This window comes from Tasmannia lanceolata, unplaced genomic scaffold (assembly GCF_043159265.1).
Source record: "Tasmannia lanceolata isolate RefF3 unplaced genomic scaffold, GAP_Taslan_0.1 ptg000023l, whole genome shotgun sequence".
Taxonomy (NCBI): domain Eukaryota; kingdom Viridiplantae; phylum Streptophyta; class Magnoliopsida; order Canellales; family Winteraceae; genus Tasmannia; species Tasmannia lanceolata.
The window spans coordinates 2,532,272-2,552,051 of record NW_027518700.1 but is presented as its reverse complement, the minus strand read 5'-3'; the positions used below and the strand labels follow the sequence as shown (position 1 = coordinate 2,552,051).

The 19,780-nt window shown below is 36.8% G+C and overlaps 2 protein-coding genes across 2 annotated transcripts; one reads left to right on the top strand and one right to left on the bottom strand.

The window, feature by feature from the left end:
- The first annotated feature begins 424 nt into the window (after positions 1-424).
- Positions 425-9,026, top strand: LOC143856544 (protein CHAPERONE-LIKE PROTEIN OF POR1, chloroplastic-like). Its single transcript, XM_077366797.1, has 5 exons — positions 425-581; positions 726-808; positions 7,419-7,801; positions 8,535-8,611; positions 8,710-9,026. The coding sequence occupies exons 1-5, from the start codon at positions 517-519 to the stop codon at positions 8,858-8,860; spliced, it is 759 nt and encodes a 252-aa protein (XP_077222912.1). The 5' UTR covers positions 425-516; the 3' UTR covers positions 8,861-9,026.
- A 1,379-nt stretch (positions 9,027-10,405) lies between these two features.
- Positions 10,406-18,272, bottom strand: LOC143856552 (uncharacterized). The gene is made up of 7 exons (XM_077366803.1): positions 18,202-18,272; positions 17,205-17,347; positions 16,961-17,094; positions 14,635-14,836; positions 12,184-12,753; positions 11,443-11,619; positions 10,406-10,735 (listed from the first exon to the last, which is right to left on the bottom strand). The coding sequence occupies exons 1-7, from the start codon at positions 18,233-18,235 to the stop codon at positions 10,556-10,558; spliced, it is 1,440 nt and encodes a 479-aa protein (XP_077222918.1). The 5' UTR covers positions 18,236-18,272; the 3' UTR covers positions 10,406-10,555.
- Between the last annotated feature and the right edge of the window lie 1,508 nt (positions 18,273-19,780).

The following is a 19,780-nucleotide window of genomic DNA, read 5'->3' as shown; positions in this document are numbered from 1 at the left end:
CAGGAATAGGGATACAGATCTTGGGGTGGGAAACAGATTCCGCCATTTCCCCCTCTAATTCTGCCCTGCCCTGCTCTGCCCTGATGTCAATTCCACCCTCTCGATTTCGTTCTTTGTTTTTAAGCAAACGCCAAAATCGGGAGACTTGGAATCAGATTTCTATTCCTACGCTTTGATTCCGAGTTCCGACAATCCAAACGCACCCATAGCATTTTTTGTTTTTATTGTGGGCCCACATAGGCAAGGTAACCTATGAAGGGAACATCTATTGATCGAAGGGACAGGATAGCTGCTTAAAATAGAAGGAAATAAGCGATGGAAGTCAAAATACTATGGCCCACTAGATTAACGGTTCAGATCACCACATCCATGGGCCAAATGTAACATAAGAAATCCTAGCACTATCTTTTTATTATTTTTATATTATCGTCTCTCTCTCTCTCTCTCTCTCAAGTTTGATTCTGGTTAAGCGAAGGGTGTCGAGGAAGGAATTCTAGGGTTTCATCTTGCACAAAAATGGACGCACTTCTTCTCACAAACCCTAACTTTTCTCGACCCAACCTCGATTTCGGATTAAAATCGTAATCCCTCTCTCAATTTTTTTTCCAATTCGTTTTTTTCTGGATGGGTTTTTCTAAAATTGATAAGACAATTTTCTTTTTTCAGACATATTTGGTTTTCTCGCCCCCCCTTTTAGGTAATTTGTTTATATGGGTCTTTTGCAGAAATGGGAAGAAGACGAGGAGGTACGGATTGCTTATGAGAAGCCCTAGATGTACAATGGATACCTCGTTTGGTGGCAACTTAGGTATGATTATGAAATTTTTCAAATTTATTATTTTGTTTTTAAATTATTAGTTGTCTATGTTGATGGGTTTTTGCTTGATCTTGAAGAATTTTAGTGTAGAGCAATTGAAATCTTTTGGTTGAAAATAGAAATGAAATTGTTAGAAGGGTGTTTTAGTTGATTGAAAATGAACTTTGCATACAAAACCAAGAGGGTGTTCTGGGTCATGCATGTCTACTCCAATGGCATTGGTCATGTGAGACTTGATGTATACTTTGTTGTGTTGTTGTGGTGTATATGAGGTAGTTACTAAGTAGTTTAGTAGTTACAAAGTAGTTTAGTTACGTATGGTTATGGTTTTGTATTTTTGGGTTATAGGTTTAGTTATTGATTATGCGTCCTATAAGTTGGTAAAATGGCTTGTGATGTGCTACTGCCTTTATGCTTGTATTTAAGAAGTTTTATTTTAATGAACTTAGAGAGAATTTTTCAATAAAAAAAGGAAAATTATATTTTAGGAGAGTCATGGTTCCTGTCAAATTGAACTATTATGTATTCCGGTTGCTTTGAATCAATCTCTCTCCCCCTCTTTTATATCTTTTTCTTGGTTTATCTATATTACGGCCAATTAGGTTGATAACAATTGGTATCAGAGCCTCGATCATGCATCTTGGACGATTTTGGATTCCAAACATGATGATTTTTAGAAGATCAAAGCACTTGTTTCAAAATTGAAGGGCAAAGATGATTTGCAAAAGGCTTAAACAAAATTAACATAGCGATCGAGAAAATGCGCAAAGATTTAGGAAAGTTGAATCTTGAATTGATGTTCAAGTAGAGAAAAATGTGAGAATTAATGGCAACGAAGATGATATAGTTGAATACATTGTCATGGGCCATCTTGATTTTGCCGACCCATTTGATCATTCCACATTTTGATGGGCCTTCATGAAAAATCGTATTTTCTTCCAATTTTGATCACAATGGATTTTCAAAGTGGGGTCAAAAAGATCTCGATCGCTATTTTTGGAGATCTTAGATGTTTAACGTCAATTGTGTTGTTCAACAAAATTATGCCGAAGAGGATTTTGGACTCTGGTAGAATAAAGTATTTTCTCCAATAATTTGACTTTGGAGATAAGTTCATCTATAAGGGGAAAGGAATGATATGTGCGTGTTGTTTTGGTGTATATGAGGTAGTTACATATGGTTATAGCTAGGGTTATGTATTTTAAGGCTTTGGGTGGTAGTTATTAATTATGTGTCCGGTAAGTGGGTAAATAGTCTTGCGATGTGGTACTATCTTTGTGTGTTTGTATTTAAGAAGTTGTGTTCTAATGAAAATAGACAGAATTTTGCAACCAAAAAGGAAACTTTTATTTCAGGAGAGTCATGGTTCCGCTCGAATTGAACCATTAGGAGGTCTGGTTGCTCGAATCAACCTTTCTCCCCCTCTTTTCTATATTTTTCTCTGTTTATTTTTATTGCAGACAATTAAGCAGACAATTAGGCACATAACTGGATGATTGAGAGATGGATAAACTCTTTAGTGTCTAGTCCTGCACTAATCATGACATTATGAATTAGGTCGTGTTTATTTTTTTATTATTTTGAATGGTGATTATATTAATATAAGGGCCGGAGCCCATAAAAAGAACATAAAAGTAATAGATACAACATGAGAATAGAGTAATCAAGGAGGGAGAAAGCCAAACAATTGAATGCTAATAACTCCATCCTTGGCTAATTTGTATGCCACACCATTAGCAGATCTTCTTACATCATATGCCTGGGCACTAGACTCCTCAATGATATCTTGAATCTCATCAAACCACCTAGCAAATCTCCAAGGAAAGGAATGCGTTTTATTGAACCAGCTGATCACGTTCTTAGAGCCCCCTTCAATTTATACTTTAGAGAGATCCATGGATGCTAATAACTTGATACCATAATGAATAGCACAAACCTCAGCCTCGCTGGAGTCTGACACACCAATAGGCCCTGAGAAAGCCCATATAACACGACCATGGTCATCTCTCAGAACACCTCCGACTCCTGATGGTCCTGGGTTCCCCAAACTTGAACCATCAAAGTTAAATTTTAACGATCCCTGACCAGGAGGTTCCCAAACTTGATCCACAGTAGTGGCTTCCTTAGCTCCAATGCAAATCACATTTCAGCCATACCAAAGGTCATATGCCGAAACAAAAGAGAAGCTGGGGATAATTCTAACCCAAAAGATAGCCTTTATTTTTCAGATCGCCTTTATTTTTCTCTTTTAGCAAGTCACATGGCTTCCCAACATTTTAGTATTACTATCGAGCATGTGTAGAGCACACTTCTTTGCAGCCAAGGGAGCGAACAGGTCTTTGGATTGAGGTATTTATAGCAATAAGTGGGTTGGTGGGGTCTTTTAATCTTGATATTAGATATAAGATTGGTGTGGTTGGTTTTGGAAGGAACCGGAGTCTAGTGATGTACCCTTGAAAACGTCCTTCAGATCCTTATTTGGATTGGTGTCCTCAAAGGGTTTTAAGCTTAGCGAGTCATTTGATGGGAACCAGAGAGTGTGGTTTGGAAATTATCTTTCAGTTTGACCCTTAGGGGTTTTTAGGCTGAACACCTAGCAAGCTTGTCAGGGGTCTGGGATTTGGGTGGTGGTGGTAATTGGATCTTTATTCTTTGGCTCAAGTGGTATAAAAGAATTGTTTGAACCGTCGAGGAAAAGACATACGAAATTGAGGCATTATGTCGTGTGCTTCTAAATAATCAATTAAACGTCTTTCCATTGTTGCTATTTCACTTGCAAGCTTTGGGAATAGCTATATCTCCTTTTGATCCAATGGGCCATGCCAAGCTCAATAATTGATCTTCTAGACTTTGTCCTTGTCTCACATTTCTATAATGGGAAGCATGCCCTGATTGGGCCAAATAGCTACTCCTTGGACTTGTTGGAAAGAATTTTTTTGACAACCGAAGATTCCAGGAAAACCAAGGTGCTTGATGTTAGAGTAAGATCAGATTTGGATTAAATTTGAAAGTTGGAGAGTTGGATCACTGGTAGTTAGGATAGATTTGCAGATGCTTAAGATTAGGATTCTATTGATCTTATCTTTTTCTTATGTTTATCTCTTAGTGCTTATTTAAGCACAGTTCATAGTTAATGAAGGTATCCCAGATTGATCAAATCCCTAAACTCTATATGGTATCAGAGTGATGCATATTGTAGGCCCAATAGGTGGCATATTTGCCCATTAGAGCTTTTAGGATTTTTATTTCCATGTCATTTAGTTTCTAGGATTTTTATTTTCAGGTTTTAGTTTTTAGGGATTTTATTTTCCATGTTATTTTATTTCAAAGTATTTTAATTGCCTATAATTGCCTATTTTAATTGCCTGTATTTGGGTTTAGATTTTGATGATGAATGAATGAATTGAGAACATAAATTCTCTCCTATCCCTCTTCTTCTTCCCTTTCTCTTCTTCTCATTCCTTTTCTCATATTTCTCCCCTCTAATTTCTTGTCTTCTCTCTTCTTTCTTCTAATCTCTTCCCCTCCCCTTCTTCTATTCTTCTTCTCTTCCTTTTTTTACTTCTCTTTCCCCCTCTTTCTTCTACTTCTCCTCCCTTAGCCCACATCACAGAGCCATCGATCATGCTTTGACCACAACCCAAGAAGAACCGCTCACCGACAAACGGCCAATCTAGCCGTCCGCCGGCCACCATTGATGTAATGATGTCCCATCGCAAGCCTGGCCACCGCTGGTCCGCTGCGAACCCCAAGCGGGCTTTAAGAGAAAGAAAACTTATTTCCATCTTTTGTTTTTTTATCTTCGTTTTCATGATCCTTCTCTCTATTACTCTGTTTTGTGAATAATGGAAGGAAGCTCTCCACTTTCCGCAGCCATGGTCGTACTCTCGTTCAACCCATTTTCATCGGCCAGCAAACCAGACGACGAGCCACACTCCAAAACCCATTTTCATCGGAAACATCTTAGTCATTTTCATTTAGCATGGTGGTTGAAAAGATGCCTGTACTGCAAATCCAAACGCATGATGTGTTGTTTGATAAAGCATGATGTGCTGTTTGGCATTGCATACAAAACAACAACAAAAAAGGAAGGTAGAGATATTTTCTTGTCAGAAGATATAAGAAGGAATGGCAACAACAATCCTTAATTGCATACACCCGATCCTTTTATCTTTAGCAATACAGCATGCTTTAGAAATTGATAATGGCACTCCCTGTTTTTCAATTTCTTTGCTGCACTCTACAATATTGGTAGTGGCAACCACCTTCATTCCAATTTTCTTGATCTTGCATCCCTTCTTTACTCGTTTCCAATAAACTCAGCTCTCATATTGATAAAAGCACCCCATTGTCTTTACCCAAATATTAATCACTATGTTTGATATTTGCACCCTATTTTTATGCAATGCCATTCTATTACCGGTGCTGTCATTATTCCAAAGCCGTTAAGTGTCGCTCATATCGTTACTTTTCTTTTTCTCCCAATTTCTTTCAATTTTATTTACCTCTTTGATCCATTTCAGTTGAGGTACCTCTTTGAGGTGCGTGCCTAAAATAGGAACTCTACTCGGTTGAGGGGCCTCAGTTCTTGGAGGTTCGTGCATGGAGTCTTGGTCCATTTTGGCCTATTCCCTTAAAGATCAGTATCTAAAACCGATCAATCCTTGAAGATCGATATTGAAAATCTATTCATGAAAACTTGCCCATAGAGGCTAGAGTCCCATCAAAGCCTATTAAGGCTCATTTCCAAGCGACATTATCTTCGGCAATCAGCATCAGTCATCCGGCAGCAGGCAGAAATGATCGTCTTCAACAACATCAGCAACATATATCAGGCAACATCTTCAACAGACAGATCATCAAGATTCAACATGTGCTAATTATGCCTTTAAAAAAAACTATTTCCTAATTATTTTTGGGGTAGTAATTATTTGGGGGATATTTTTATTGTAATCAAACGCATGTAGATTTCCAATCCACATACGTTTGACGGGGCATTTTAGAGTAAGATAAGATTTGGATAAGATTTGAGACTTGGAGAGTTGGATAACTGGTAGTTAGGATAGATTTCCAGACGGTTAAGATTAGGATTCTATTGATCTTCTTATGTTTATCTCTAAGTGCTTATTTAAGCACAGTTCATTGTTAATGAAAGTATCCCAGATTGATCAAATCCCTAAGCTCTATACTTGAGGGTGATTAAGGACATTGTGCTTGGCTGTATCATCGTTGGGTGGGCATCGAGCATGAAGAGCTTCACAGATCATGTAGGATATATGTTACAAGTTATGTTTTTTTAAATTGTGTGAGAGAGGTGGTGTGGTACTAAACTTTGATAAATCAGGTTTTAGAAATCCTAGTATGTAAGGAAGGTGGTATAGTTTGAGACTTTGAGACCGTGAAGAACAGGTCCTTTGTTCTTCTCAAGACCATTAGAGGAAAATGATTCATTAGACAAATTTTTGTTATTTTTTTTAGGATTCTTCTATCTAGGCCTGGAAATAACAATTCAGTTTGTTGAACTTTGTGCAAGAAGGATTTTGCACAAAAACTAGTTCCGTGCAAAAAATGTTCCTTTTTTTTCATGGACAGATGGGAATGGGAGGGTTTTTATATTAGGGAACTTTCTATTTCAGAATTTTGTAGCCTTGGGGAAGTTTAACTTTGGGAGATTTACTATTTCGAAAAGCTTTTGGATCCATGCAAAGACAGATCTAATTCTCAAGGTTCGGGATCTATGCAAGAAAGATGAGGGAGAAATAAGTGAAGGGAGGGAAACAGATTTGCACTTTAGGAATTTTATTTTTAGATTTTTTTTCCAAGATCGTATTTACCTTGTTCAAGATCTATATAAGATGCAAGAATCATCAGTTTCTCAACAATTATCAATCTCAAGATATAGACACAATGTTTTGAGAACCATAGAAAAGCTTCTTTTTTTCATAAATAACTATTAAAAAAACTGCTTGTCCTTGGTGATGTAACTGTCAAAATGCATTACATGAATCCAAAAAGAAGTAGAATGGTGTCAAAATGTATTACATGAATCCGAAAAGAAGTAGAACGGCACAAATATGCTTCCTCTATGACATTATTTTACTTAACTCCAACTTATTGATCATATAGAAAATATGAACTAACAATATGCAAATTTCATTCAAAAAAAAAAAAAAAAAAACAATGTGCAAAAGTAAATTCAGTTTAACTCTTTTTTTACCTAAACCATAGCAATTTTTGACTCGGAACCAATGGTTTCATTATTATTAGTGATCGATAATGGAATAATTCCTTCATATTCATCGAGGTAGGGGACATAATTCACATGGACCGGAAAGAAGAAAGTTAATTACAGCTCGAGAGCAACCCTTGTATGAAAGTTGCAATGCACTATCTATGCACGATTGTTGGGCACATTCATTGGGTTGACTTCACTAGTTGCTGATTCATTCACACTTGACTTTTCTTTCATTCTCTCTCTCTCTCTCTTTCACACACACACACACACAGATATATATATATATATTAATGATAAAAATAATCCTTTTGAGATCTTTCTTTCTCATATTAGTGGAAGAAAACTTAAAAAAGCTTTTTTACACAGACAACCTTCCAAAATTTCCTCGAACGAACGTATGGAACCCTTATAAGCGCCTTGGGGTAAGCCCTTATGCTTCTGAAGAAGAAATCCGAGGTGCCCGGAATTTTCTCACAGAACAGTTTGCTGGACATGAGAGAAGTGTTGAGTCTATAGAAGCAGCTTATGAGAAAATACTAATGGCCAGCTTCAGAGAAAGGAAGAAAACAAAAATCAACTTGAAAACCAGGTTAAAGAAGAAAGTAGAGGAGTCTCCACCTTGGGTAAAAAGATTGCTCGATTTTGTTGAACTTCCCCCAACTGAAGTGATTCTTAGAAGAGCGTTTCTCTTTGCTTTCATGGGGACCTGGAGTGTAATGAATTCGACCGAGGGTGGTCCTGCATTCCAAGTATGTTCTACATTTTTGCACTTTGCTTATATATAGCTGAATTCTGCATTCCAGGTATGTTCTACATTTTTGTACTTCGCTTATATATAGCTGAATGGAACTTTAGTGTCATTCTACATTGGCATATTACAACCCTTTATTTGCCTTGATCTGGCCCATCTTTATCTCCCTATCACTATTGCCTTTGCATATATACCTTTACCCTGCTAATCCCTAACTTCATAGATAGTTGAGATCTGTTTTGTGAGACAACCTTGTTTAGAAACCTGCTTATTATTATTGATTAGTAACCTGTTATTCTTGAATCGAACTCATTGCTTGGAAGTTCATTTCGTCGATTAATTTTATTGATAATTTTACTGATAATGGAATTTCAAAAGATATTTATCTTTATTAAAATCTTGGCTGTTTATCAACTGTTACTGGCTGTTAATTGGTTTTGGGAATGCACGGCATTATTAAATTAAACAAGAACCCATTTATACGCTCCTAAGTTCCCAGAAAAAAACAATCCGCGAACCGTAGGGTTGCACCAAATGGAATACTGGCTGCGGCAACTGTTACCACCCCCGGACTTGTGTTTGTACACAACAAAGTACTGTTATTTTATTCTTGGCATGCGAATATCATTCCCCTCCATATAGACAATGTATTCGGGGTTTTTTTTGTACTAGATTTCATCAGCATTAAGCATTAAGCATTAAGAGAACAAATTTGTTTTGATTTGTCACAGGTTGCCATCTCTTTAGCGGCATGCATTTACTTCCTCAATGACAAAACCAAAAGCATAGCCAGAGCTTCCATTCTTGGGTAAGTAACAACTGAGACTCAAGAAAGTACAGCCACTGAATAAACATATAGTTTTACATATGTTATTCATTCATTCTTTCATTTATTGCCTCTTCCAGATTTGGGGCGCTTGTAATCGGCTGGTTTTGCGGATCTCTGCTAGTTCCGATGATCCCATCTGTTCTGTTGCGGCCAACTTGGACTCTTGAACTCCTCACATCTCTAGTGTGCTATGTTTTCTTGTTTCTTGCTTGTACTTTTCTCAAGTGAACATCACAAAACACTGTTCCTCCTTTCTACAGTACGTGTTTAATGAGTTAAAAAAAAAACTGTACTACAATTTTGGTCAACTGATTCGGTAATCATGGGAAATCATGAGATGTGAGGCTTTCTTTTGGGCAACTCTGATCAAATATTAGATGCCTCAGTTGATTTTTTTTTTGTGTGAAATGTGGCATATTTTTTGAGTTTTGGCAATTCAATTGGCTTTTTTTGTTTGGTAAATGGTTTCTAAGCTCAAGCTTAGAAACTCTAAATAGAATGGGTGCCTATGTTGTTTGGGTTATGTTAGATATTGGTTTTGTAGGACCTAACATAGATATGGTGTTCCTAAGAAATCATCTCCATAAGATCATGGTAAGCATTGATATGTAGGCTTAAAATGGACGGCTAGAAAATGATTGTGTGGAGATGGTTTCTTAGGAACACCCTATCTATGTCAGATGCTATGGAATTAATGGGTTGGATGAGTCAAACAACATGGTAGATTGTGTATTTATAGTGGCTAGCTCAGATAGACTATCTGAGCACTCAGGTACTGCAACCCCTTTTTTGTTTTGGACTTTTCTTTATGAAATGTTGCAGTTCAATTTCCTTTTTTTTTTTTTTTTGGTTGCTGGCTTATGTTTTGGGCTTATTGCTGTTAACCTCACAAAAAAGATGGGACCTTCCCATCATTTCACAGTGATGTTTTAGCCATGGGAAGTGCACAGTGGGCCCATTGTGTGGACAGTCAAGATTTGATCAGATCATCTATGCTTAAGTCAGGATGCGCACACATTGCATTACAGAATAGATCCTCTCCACATGAGGAATAAACTAGCCCAAGGCCTTGTTCGTTTGGGATTGTCCCAACCAATTGTTAGGCCCATGCAGACTATTGTACTCAAAATTAAACGTAATTTTGATTTTTGACTCCAATAATCAGTTTGGGGCTCTCAATCGGTTGTCACAATCTCAAATGAACAGGCCTTAATGTTTGCTCATCAATCTGGACCGTTCATCTAGTTGGCCCCACATTGTATGGTCCATAGGGCAATCCCGCTGTTGGATTTTTGTGCGTTTCCAATAATCAGCTATGGACTCATAATTGGTTCTCAGAATCCAAAACAAACTCCCTTAAGGCCTTAAGTAGAGTGTAGACGGTTTGAAGCGAGGCGACTGAAATAAATAAGACAAGACATGAATAAATTTACAATATTAATTTACTAATTACAACAAAATTTAAATTCAATCCATTTCAAAAATAATAATAATTACAACAGAATTTGAGTGAGAATTTGATATTGGCACTCATCTTGGATTGATTATAGCCCAAAATCTTCTCTGATCTTGAGATCACTAATGGGGCACTGTAGGAGAAGACATGCTGAGTGCAAGTAAAGAAAGAGAAGACATGCTGAGTGCAAGTAATATATTGAGAAGTGAAAAGAGCGTCTAACCTGGTAACATTTTATCAGCCAAAATTAAGCAATTGAGAACTAAATACAGGATCTAACCTGGCAAGATTTTATCAACCTGAGTTAAGCGAAAGAAAAAATGAAAACAACCACAATAATTTGAAAACTTAGGAGAAGATCCCGCCAATAATGAATGCATGTGCATGGAAGCATTGATACATTGTTCTTCTTTGTTTTTAGAACATTTTCTGCTTCAAAAATACAATAAACATGAAGACTAGAAGATTTAACGGAAGCGTCGGTAGAGCATTCGAAGATCGCGACAATGAATGCAAGTCCATGGAATCAAAGGAGGGTCTAAACAGTATGAATGTACCCATTGACTCCTGCAAATACGACAGCTTACGAGGAGATCCTCCGGTTCCCTATTCCGGCATTCGCAACAAGTCTCCGGCGGTGATGAACGCTTAAGAAACCACAGAAACAATTAAAATGACAACTTACATCAGTACACCTTACATGGATTCAATGATAAATATAAGTTCTCAAAACAAGTAACAAATCAAATCATTTGTTTGGATCTTAACAGAGATTTTCAAGTTTTTTTAGTAGTCGGGTTTCAAGTAAACCAAGTTAACCCATTAACTCACCACATACCTGGATTGCTTCAAGCCAGCTTACTGGGTTTTTTAGAACTTTATCTAACTTTCAAGCATTAACAAAGACTGGATAAACGAGATTTTGAAAAATCATCAAAATATTTTTGATATTTTATTTCGTAACATAAAAAATATCATGATATTACTTTTAACTTAATTTTGTTATTAAATTTTGTGACTATGCTCTGAATATTTCCCTGGCAATACAAGGGCATAAAAAATTACAGTGGACCCACCTAGTTGGATGACCACTTTAATACAAAACATAACAGAGGCTTAGGATCATCCTATGGAGAAGATTTTTTTGGACACGACATATCTACTGTGGGGACCAACAAATGAACGGTTTCGATCATCCAAATAGGTGTGTTCCACTGTACTTTTTCATGCCCATGTTTTTCATGGAAATACACAGTTTCATAATCCTGGAATTGTCAAGACTTTATCCATTTCTTTGAAATGATAAGAGAGAATTTAGCCTGTCACCTCTAGAACAGAAAAGATAGGTATTTACCTGGCCTTCGTAATCATGAAGTTCTCCATTGAAAAGCATGATTATATCTTCACTTGGCATACTTGGAAGTGTCTGTGAGTATATTTTCTGATCAGAAGAAGCAGCACCATCTACTTTCTTAATGCTCACAAAAGAAGACTTGCACAAAGGGCATGTTGAGGCCTTTCCATTTGAAACCTACAGAAACCATCACCAATCCATGAGAGCCATTAGAATGGAATTCAATCTAAAAATAATACAACTGAAAGTAGCAGAATAGAATAAATCCCACAATAGACTAAAAAGGGGGGGGGGCAGTGCACGAGGCTCCAGCCATTGTAGAATAAATCCCACAATAGACTAGGGGGAAAAAAAATCAATTAGAATGAAATTCAATCTAAAAATAATATAACTGAATGTAATAAATAGAATAAAGCCCACAATCGACTAGTTAGCGGGCAACAGTTTCAACAGAACTTTTGCAGACTATTGATCAACACATATTTGTGTAAAGATCGCAATATTTGGAGAATTCGTCATAATGGAATTGTATGTTAATGCCAGTAGGGTTCTATTCTCATGTATAAAACATCAATAGTAATGAGCATTCAAATATATATATATATATATATAATGGCCATTTCTGCAATACTAGAGGGCATACACATGTAAAAAAGAAAATCAGTGGACGAGCGTGTCTTCAAGAAAATGTGCAGCCTAATGAAGAAAAAAGAAAAAATGGAATATATGAAGTTTGCATACCATATGATCTGCCCAGCTTTGGATGCACAAGTAACAGAACCGGTGTCCACATGGTAAAATTCCCCTCATTGAACTAAAATCTGTCCAACAAATAACACACGATAATTCTGTTGAGGTTGGCAAACCAACTTGATCTCCAATGTCATCAATTTCATTCACCTCTTCAATCCTATTCTTCCTAGAATCACAATTTTGTGATGTCGTTTCTTGGGAAGGTGATGGAATCTCATTCGCTAATTTATTTGAATCATTAGATGCAGGAAAGTCATTCAACTCTTCTATGTCTTCAACCAGCCCCACATTTCTATTTCCTCTGTAGTTGCAGAACTCATTTTCTGAAGTCATTCGTTGGTATGGAGAATCATTCCCATTCCTCAGATTATTTGAATCATTGGATATATCATCCATGTTGTTGAGTTGGATACCAATGCCAGTTGAGTAACACTTCTGCCCAGATTCATTGCTTTTCACAAGCCGACGACCTTTGCGAACATGGTTAGTTGAAGCAGTGCTTTCGACACCAGCGCAAGCATTCCTTTTGTTTCTGGCAATACATACAGGTTCTTCATGCTGTTTAAAGAGTATAATTCACATAATCAGAAACCAGATGTTTTACCATTCTCAAGATAGTATTTATACTGGCTGCAATTAGTTTTAGAAAGAAAATACCAAAAAATGTGGCAGAAAAACTATTTAAAAGTATCCTTAAAAAAAACTCACAGCATAATGAAGATAAAGAGACTCCAATTGCGATCTTCTTTTCTTAAGAGTAAGTTTCACTCAATAGATTGCTAGAAATTAGGTGGAACCTGTGCTACCATGGAGACAATGATGAATCAAAACATAAGACTCGGACAATTGTTGAAGGATCCAGGGATGACCAGAAAGTGTTTGTAAGCTCACTTGCCTAACAGTTACACTAAGTTAAATTTATGAGCACTTCTTGCATGTCTTTTTCCTTTTGGGTGTAAACAGAGATATAAGCTTTATTAACTAAGAGTATATGTAAGTAGAACCATATGCTCAAAGTGTACCTGCAGAAGCCAGTACAAAACAGTACAATGAAATCAGATCCTGAAACCTATTCAAAGAATTATTGGGGAACTTCCTAGCCTATTACAAGATGACTTTAACTCGATGATCTTGGCTTGTGTTTGCGTGTCTCGTTGAGCAGCATTATGGAAGACCCTTAGATATCTCAAGTCCTCGGAGGCAATGAGATACTATCTGCCCAAACTGGACACTTGTGTGACTCAACTTACCTGTATCAGGTTATACTGGGCCCCATAGTCACAAATAAACTACCTCAAACACACTTTTTAAATAGAACCACACAACTCGGAAAATGGAAAATAACATGTGCTAGCAAGCTGTATGCAAAAGGTGACTACAGCGCAATAGCTCATGCAATTTGTGCTTCTTTACAAAGTTGGAAATTAAGTCCCTCTTCCAATGGAATGTACTGCAATAACCTGGCTAGAAAACTGACTTTCAATTAAAAAACAAAATGCAGAGGTCTCAGGACATGGTTATTCAATATGTGAAATTTGAGGGCCAATTGGGTAATAAATTTACTCAAGCTCTGTAAAGAAAGAGCTACAGCATTTTGCCTTTTATTTTTCATTTCATTTTAGGAACAGTAAACTACAGAATAATTGGGTAAGATCGGAATGATTACATTTATGCTGCAGCTTGAGGGCAAGTGTTGTCATGTACTTTATTTTGTAGCATGGGGGTAATTTAGATATACAATCCTAGAATAGGACTGTTTAACATCACTACCATAAACATGGGTTTTCTTTCATCACTTTCAGAAGCATATAATGGAAAACTCTTTGGGCATGTATGTTGCCTTGAGCTGTTCTTTGAATTAGTAAGAATTAGTTGAAATCTACAATAATGTTGAATCCCTATAATTGAGCAAGGCTGTTTTATCTTTTCCAACCATCGAATGTGGCATGACTTCAACTAGATATCTTGCATAAAACTGAGCATTGACATGTTCTTTCTTTGAAGCTTAAATTTTAAGGGCACCACCGCGGGATTCCAAAAAATTTAGCACAAGAAATCTGAGGAAAAGGTACTTTAAAATTTCAGGCATTTAAAAATGTTTTGGAGCAAAGTCAAAATACAGTCTAAAATAAAGAACTTGAAATCATTCTAAATTGAACAATGTTAAACAGTTAATGCACACAATAATAGTTGTCAGATTGAAATGAATGCAGGAAATAAAGTGTGAAACAACGTTGGAAATATATCATTTTAAACAATTGTCGCAGTAGTTGGCCAGATGCATGAAGTGAATGCAAAATACGAGAAGCGAAAAACCAGCATTTGTGGAGGGAAAACGGATTTCCTGTTAACTATAATTCACAGATATTATCAGACTCATTTCTGACAAACAAGTGGGTTGAGATGTTGTTGAAGTACGCTATCAGAATTCACAATTACCTCTCTTAATAAACGAGAATCAGACCAAGTCGAGCATCCAACATCCATACACCTCGTATCATTCTCTAGCACTTTGGCATCAAATGTATTGGTTCGATCACAAAGCACCTTTCCTTTCTTTATAGTAAAGAGATGCTCTTTCTTTCCATGAGCATCTGCAACGACTGGCAGTTCCAATAATAGGGGTCCTACTTGCTGCCCGCTACAAATTGTCAAAAGAGTACAAAATATAAATACAGCAAGGTATTTATCCATTAGTTACAAACTTACAAATTACGTATGCATCAGAACCATACTGTTTGAGAGTCACTACAAGTATAAGACTAGAACACAAAGACAAGAAGTCAAATTGGAGTATCAAAGGTATGAATTGTGAGCAACACCAAAAAAAAGTACAGAAAACCCAAACAGCTTTAAAATTGGGATATCAAGTCAAATTTACATCGAACTGCCCTTTTGTCGTGAATAGAAAACAAGAGTATTTTAGTCAAGTTTTTGGAAGCACCCACCCCCCTCCCAGTGTTTTTTCAACGTTTGACAATAGCCAATAGGATTCTTGATTAGTTAAATCACTTTTAGGTGAAAATAGAAAAGGAGAGAGTGGACAAAGTTTGTGGTCACTTGATCATGCCCACAAGAAACTCAAAAACGAACAGATAGATTCCAAATCACCTATCCCTAGAAAGAACAGCAATCCCATCGGCATGCCACATTGAAACAGCTATAAAGAATTCTTGTTGTGAATTCACTTTCGAGCTTATCATACCGAGTCAAAATCATATCATCTGCATAAGGATGATAGTCATGTCATGCAGGCCCTTCTTCACGAAGAGAGCAGACAAAGTTTGCTTTTAACATAACCTTCAATTGAGATGGTATCATTGAACACTAGGATGCTTGTTTAGTGTTTGCTAGCTCTCTTTAATTGGAAAACATTGTGACAAAGTCAATGTCCTGGAAGCCCCAAGCTTCTTGTATATTGTTTCTTCCTTCTAAAGCTTCCAGCATGGTTCTACGAATGCTCTCCAACAATGTTTTCATAGTTTTCTTGCATGTTATATCTACATTTTTACATTAAGAACCTCCAAAAAGTATTCCCTGAATGAACTTTTCATGTCGATCACATTCCCCATGTAGTTGTGTCAACAGCATCCATGATTAATTGGCCCTACTGTTCATTATCATGTATGCCCTACCTGCTATGAGCAGCCTTTTCAAAATTGGAACATTAGTGAAACACTCATCGAAGGAAATGGAAAGACTGAGGCAACTTCCCAAGAAGATCAATGCATTACCTTTGGAAATTCATTGTAACTAAAGGTGATGCCGGCTATAATAAAATTTAAAAATTCAAATTCTATTATGTTGAGCCGGCAGAAGTGTTGAGGAAAAATTCAGCCCATACCATTAGTGTTTACTTCATCACGTGTAATGATTATGCCTGTATATCTGTCATGGAGTGGTTGAGCCCATTGGATTAAGGAACTTGTAACCTTGAACGGTTCTCTGTACACCATCCCACTATTTACTATTTAGTAGTCAATTAAATATAGTACACCACTTGTCAGAGACTATTTCCTCGTGAAAATTCTCTGTACGTTGTGTTTACTTCCCTGTGCTTTGTTTTTAACTTCCCTGAACTTTGTGTACGTGTGAACTTGTTCTTATTATCCACAATCTCTCCTACCTCACACCCTGTTACACTTACAACCAGTTTCCCTTGTTTAGATTATTTTCCTTACAAATATGTTTCTAGATTGCAATAGGTTCCCTTCTTTATGTTTCCCATTTTGCTGATTTCTTTTCACGTTTTGCTCTTCTTCACTTCTATGTTGTGTAGATGCCTTGTGGCTATTGAAAGCAAGGAAATAATCACATAGGGTGCTTTCAGCACATTGGAGGACTGAGTTTCCTTGAATTAACTCACCGTTTTCTCAATTTTTCTCCTACTCTATTCTTCCTCCTTATTTTCTGTTTTGATAACATTGTTCTATCACACCCTTCCCATATAGATTGCTTGTGTTTTTGGAATCCACTATTGTCCTCAATGTGTTACTCATGCCATCATGAATGGCCAATTGTATGTCACTAACAATATTAGGACATACAAAATACCCAATTAAAATGTCAGTGTTGAAAACAAAGAATAAGATAGCAAGCAGATAGAAAGAAAGAAGAGTGGGTGAACTGACTAAATTAAGTGAAATCGCACGATTTGGCATATCCATTTGCAGAGTCTGAATTCTGAAAGACAGTAATTCTGAAATGCTAGCTAGAAAATCCAACTCTGATTTACCAAGAAATCATAGAAAATACCAAAGGTTACCTCTGCGTAGTGTAGGAATCCTCTGGAAGGCATTTCCCTTTCTTCATGCAATCCTCAAACCAGCGATGGTTAACTACTTCTGTGGAAAACTTCTTAGCCAGGTCATATTTCTTTCCTTCAAACTTCCAGCATACCTAACGATCCATAAATGACAAATAGTAATCACCATAGAACTTCCAATCAATTGTGCAAGAGCAAAATTTAAATAACCAATAATTATATATGTACACAAATTGAAACTCACCAGATGGGTTGTCGATTTTGTCATTGCCCCTACATAGTTAGCACCAGCTTGTGTGATGAGCTTGATGAGTCTAAACCTCTCTAACCCACTATAGCCACTGACTGTAGCAACTACAGATTCCATGCCTCGAACATTCGATTTTCCTAACATTAGAACACCACGTACGACAAATTGTCAGGTGTAGATTTGACATAAAGAAGGTAGGGTTCCTCTACAAACCATTCGAGATAAAATTGATCATTGTTCCTATACAGTTCAACTTCGAACTAACTATGGGGAATTAAGCATCCAAATTTGGATATTTGTAGACGAGCAATAATGGGTCTTTCCTTCCCATTATATATAGTGATAGAACAAAAAATGACATACTCTTTCATTCATTCTTTTTCCCTTCAATAAAAAAAAATGAACAATTCTAATTATTAATTATAGAGGGTTGGATCAAACTTCAATTGGCCATTTGGTAGAATTGCTATGCTTAGTTTATTGCTCATTGGTTTCTTCTTTAGAGTTGGATTCAAAACAAACAAACAAACAAACAAACAGTAGACCAGCCTATAACTAAGAACTAGGGAATCAATAACACAATACCATTGCTCGATTCGTGTTGAAAAGTATATAAAAAAATCAGTAGTAATGTCAATTGAGAAATGATGAAGATTTTAAGGTGACTCAAACCACATCAAATCAAAAAAAAAGGAACCAAACACCATCTATCAGAAGTATCTAACAAATCAAAAAATAACAAAAATATGAAAAATATAACTATAAAGTAAATAAAATCCCAAAATAAAAATTACCCACATGAACACGTGACCCTCCGATTCAACCACAAATCAAACAGAAAAAAAATATGAAAATTAAAGAATAATGTTGAGATCTCTAGCTATAGGTATCAATGAGGATTATGAGATTGTAAACCCTAGAAAAATAAATTTCAAAATCAGATGAAGATTAATGAAGAATAAGTTTTAGAGAAGAAAAAAAGGGGAATTACCTTGCAATTTGCCTTGGAACGATTTATCTTCCATGAGGGTTTTTTATTTTTTTTTGGCCGGGAAATGAAATTTGAAATGAGCAACAGAGACTTTATATGGTGAGTGCGTGTGAAGTCCAGTTTTTTTTTTCCCAAAATGTACAGTGGGACCGACTGCAAAGGATGATCTGAACCGTTCATTTGTTGGGGCGGGTGAATAGGCTGTAACCCGTAAATCATCTCCGTTGGATGAGTTTTACCCTCCAATCTGTATAGGGAATGCATATTATAGAAACCTCTATAGATCGGAGGGTTGGGATCATCAAGATGATTTATGAGGGGCATCTAAATGAACGGTTTGGATCATCTTTTGAAGTGGGCCGCGCTGTACTTGAGGGTAATTAATGGACTCCACACGCACACGACATATAAATTCTCCTAAAATTGGTGATTAGCATTGATTAGAGACGGGAGTGACTAAAATAGCATGCTGCTTCCAGGAATCCAAACGCACCGTTAGGCTATGTTCACTTGCCTTCTTGAGAAAGGAAAGGAGAAGAAAGTAAGCCAAATTTTCCTGTGATTGGACATGATTTGACATTTTCCGCTGTTCACTTGTTTTCTCGGGAAAGCATAATTATACAGGTGGAAAATATAAATAATGACGCGGAAAACCAACTTTCTTGCACTTTCCTTCTAAATTTTCTTACTAAGGGTGAGAAAATCACTTTCCTGAGAAAGCCACTTTACTTGCATACTTTCTTTTCCTTTCTCGGCCAATTGAACAACGGAATTTTCTCACAGATTCTTTTCCAGTTTTCCACGTCAGATTCTTTTCCTGCAGCTAGAAAACAAGTGAACAGAGCCTTAATGTTTCCAGGTGTATTAGAGACGAGAGATTTTATATGGTGGCTGATCTTTGCATGTAAGAGAGAGAAAACCATAGCACTTTTGATTTTTGATCCAACAAAAGTCCTTTTTTTTTTACTTTTTGTTTGATCAAAAATCAAAGGTGGGGAGTTTTCTCTCTCTCCACCTTTGTTTCTACACAGTCGGCCACCATATAATTTCTCTAGAGACAGTATGCTGTATTTTTAAAAAGGGCAATGATATCACCAGTACCATATTTTGATGATCGCACTGCTCACTTTATTAAAAAGTACGGTATGGCCCGCACCATAGGATGATCCAAACGATCCATTAGATGGGCCACAGCCTAAATAGGTTGTGCCCCAAAAATCATTTGCATAGGTTGATCCTAACCCTCTAGATTGGATCCAGTCTTTTTGCAAATAAAGGAAATTAGAAGACTTATTTTCCAAATACCCCTTCTTTTTTTGAGGAATGGTAGATCCAAGGGCGCCCTTGCATAGAGAGACAGAAAAGGGCCATGGATTGGATCCACGTCCAATCTGGGCCCTTTTCTGTCTCTTTGTGTAAGGCGGAATGATAGATGCAAGGGCGCCCTTGCATAAACAGCTGGAAAAGTGCCCTTGATTGGATCACGTCATTTTTCGGTAACTATTTAAAAATAGGTTGAGAAACTAAAATCAGTTGCACTTAATGACGTCGATCCAATCAAGGGCCCTTTTCTGTCTCT

Bases quoted from the DNA above. Each gene is read 5' to 3' on its own strand.
- LOC143856544 (XM_077366797.1), top strand. From the start codon at position 517: ATGGACGCACTTCTTCTCACAAACCCTAACTTTTCTCGACCCAACCTC. The intron at 582-725 runs GTAATCCCTCTC...GGTCTTTTGCAG, and splicing joins CTCGATTTCGGATTAAAATC to AAATGGGAAGAAGACGAGGA. The intron at 8,612-8,709 runs GTAAGTAACAAC...TGCCTCTTCCAG, and splicing joins GCCAGAGCTTCCATTCTTGG to ATTTGGGGCGCTTGTAATCG.
- LOC143856552 (XM_077366803.1), bottom strand. From the start codon at position 18,235: ATGGAAGATAAATCGTTCCAAGGCAAATTGCAAG. The intron at 17,348-18,201 runs GTAATTCCCCTT...TTCTAATGTTAG, and splicing joins GTTCCAAGGCAAATTGCAAG to GAAAATCGAATGTTCGAGGC. The intron at 12,754-14,634 runs GTAATTGTGAAT...CTCTTTAAACAG, and splicing joins ATTCTCGTTTATTAAGAGAG to CATGAAGAACCTGTATGTAT.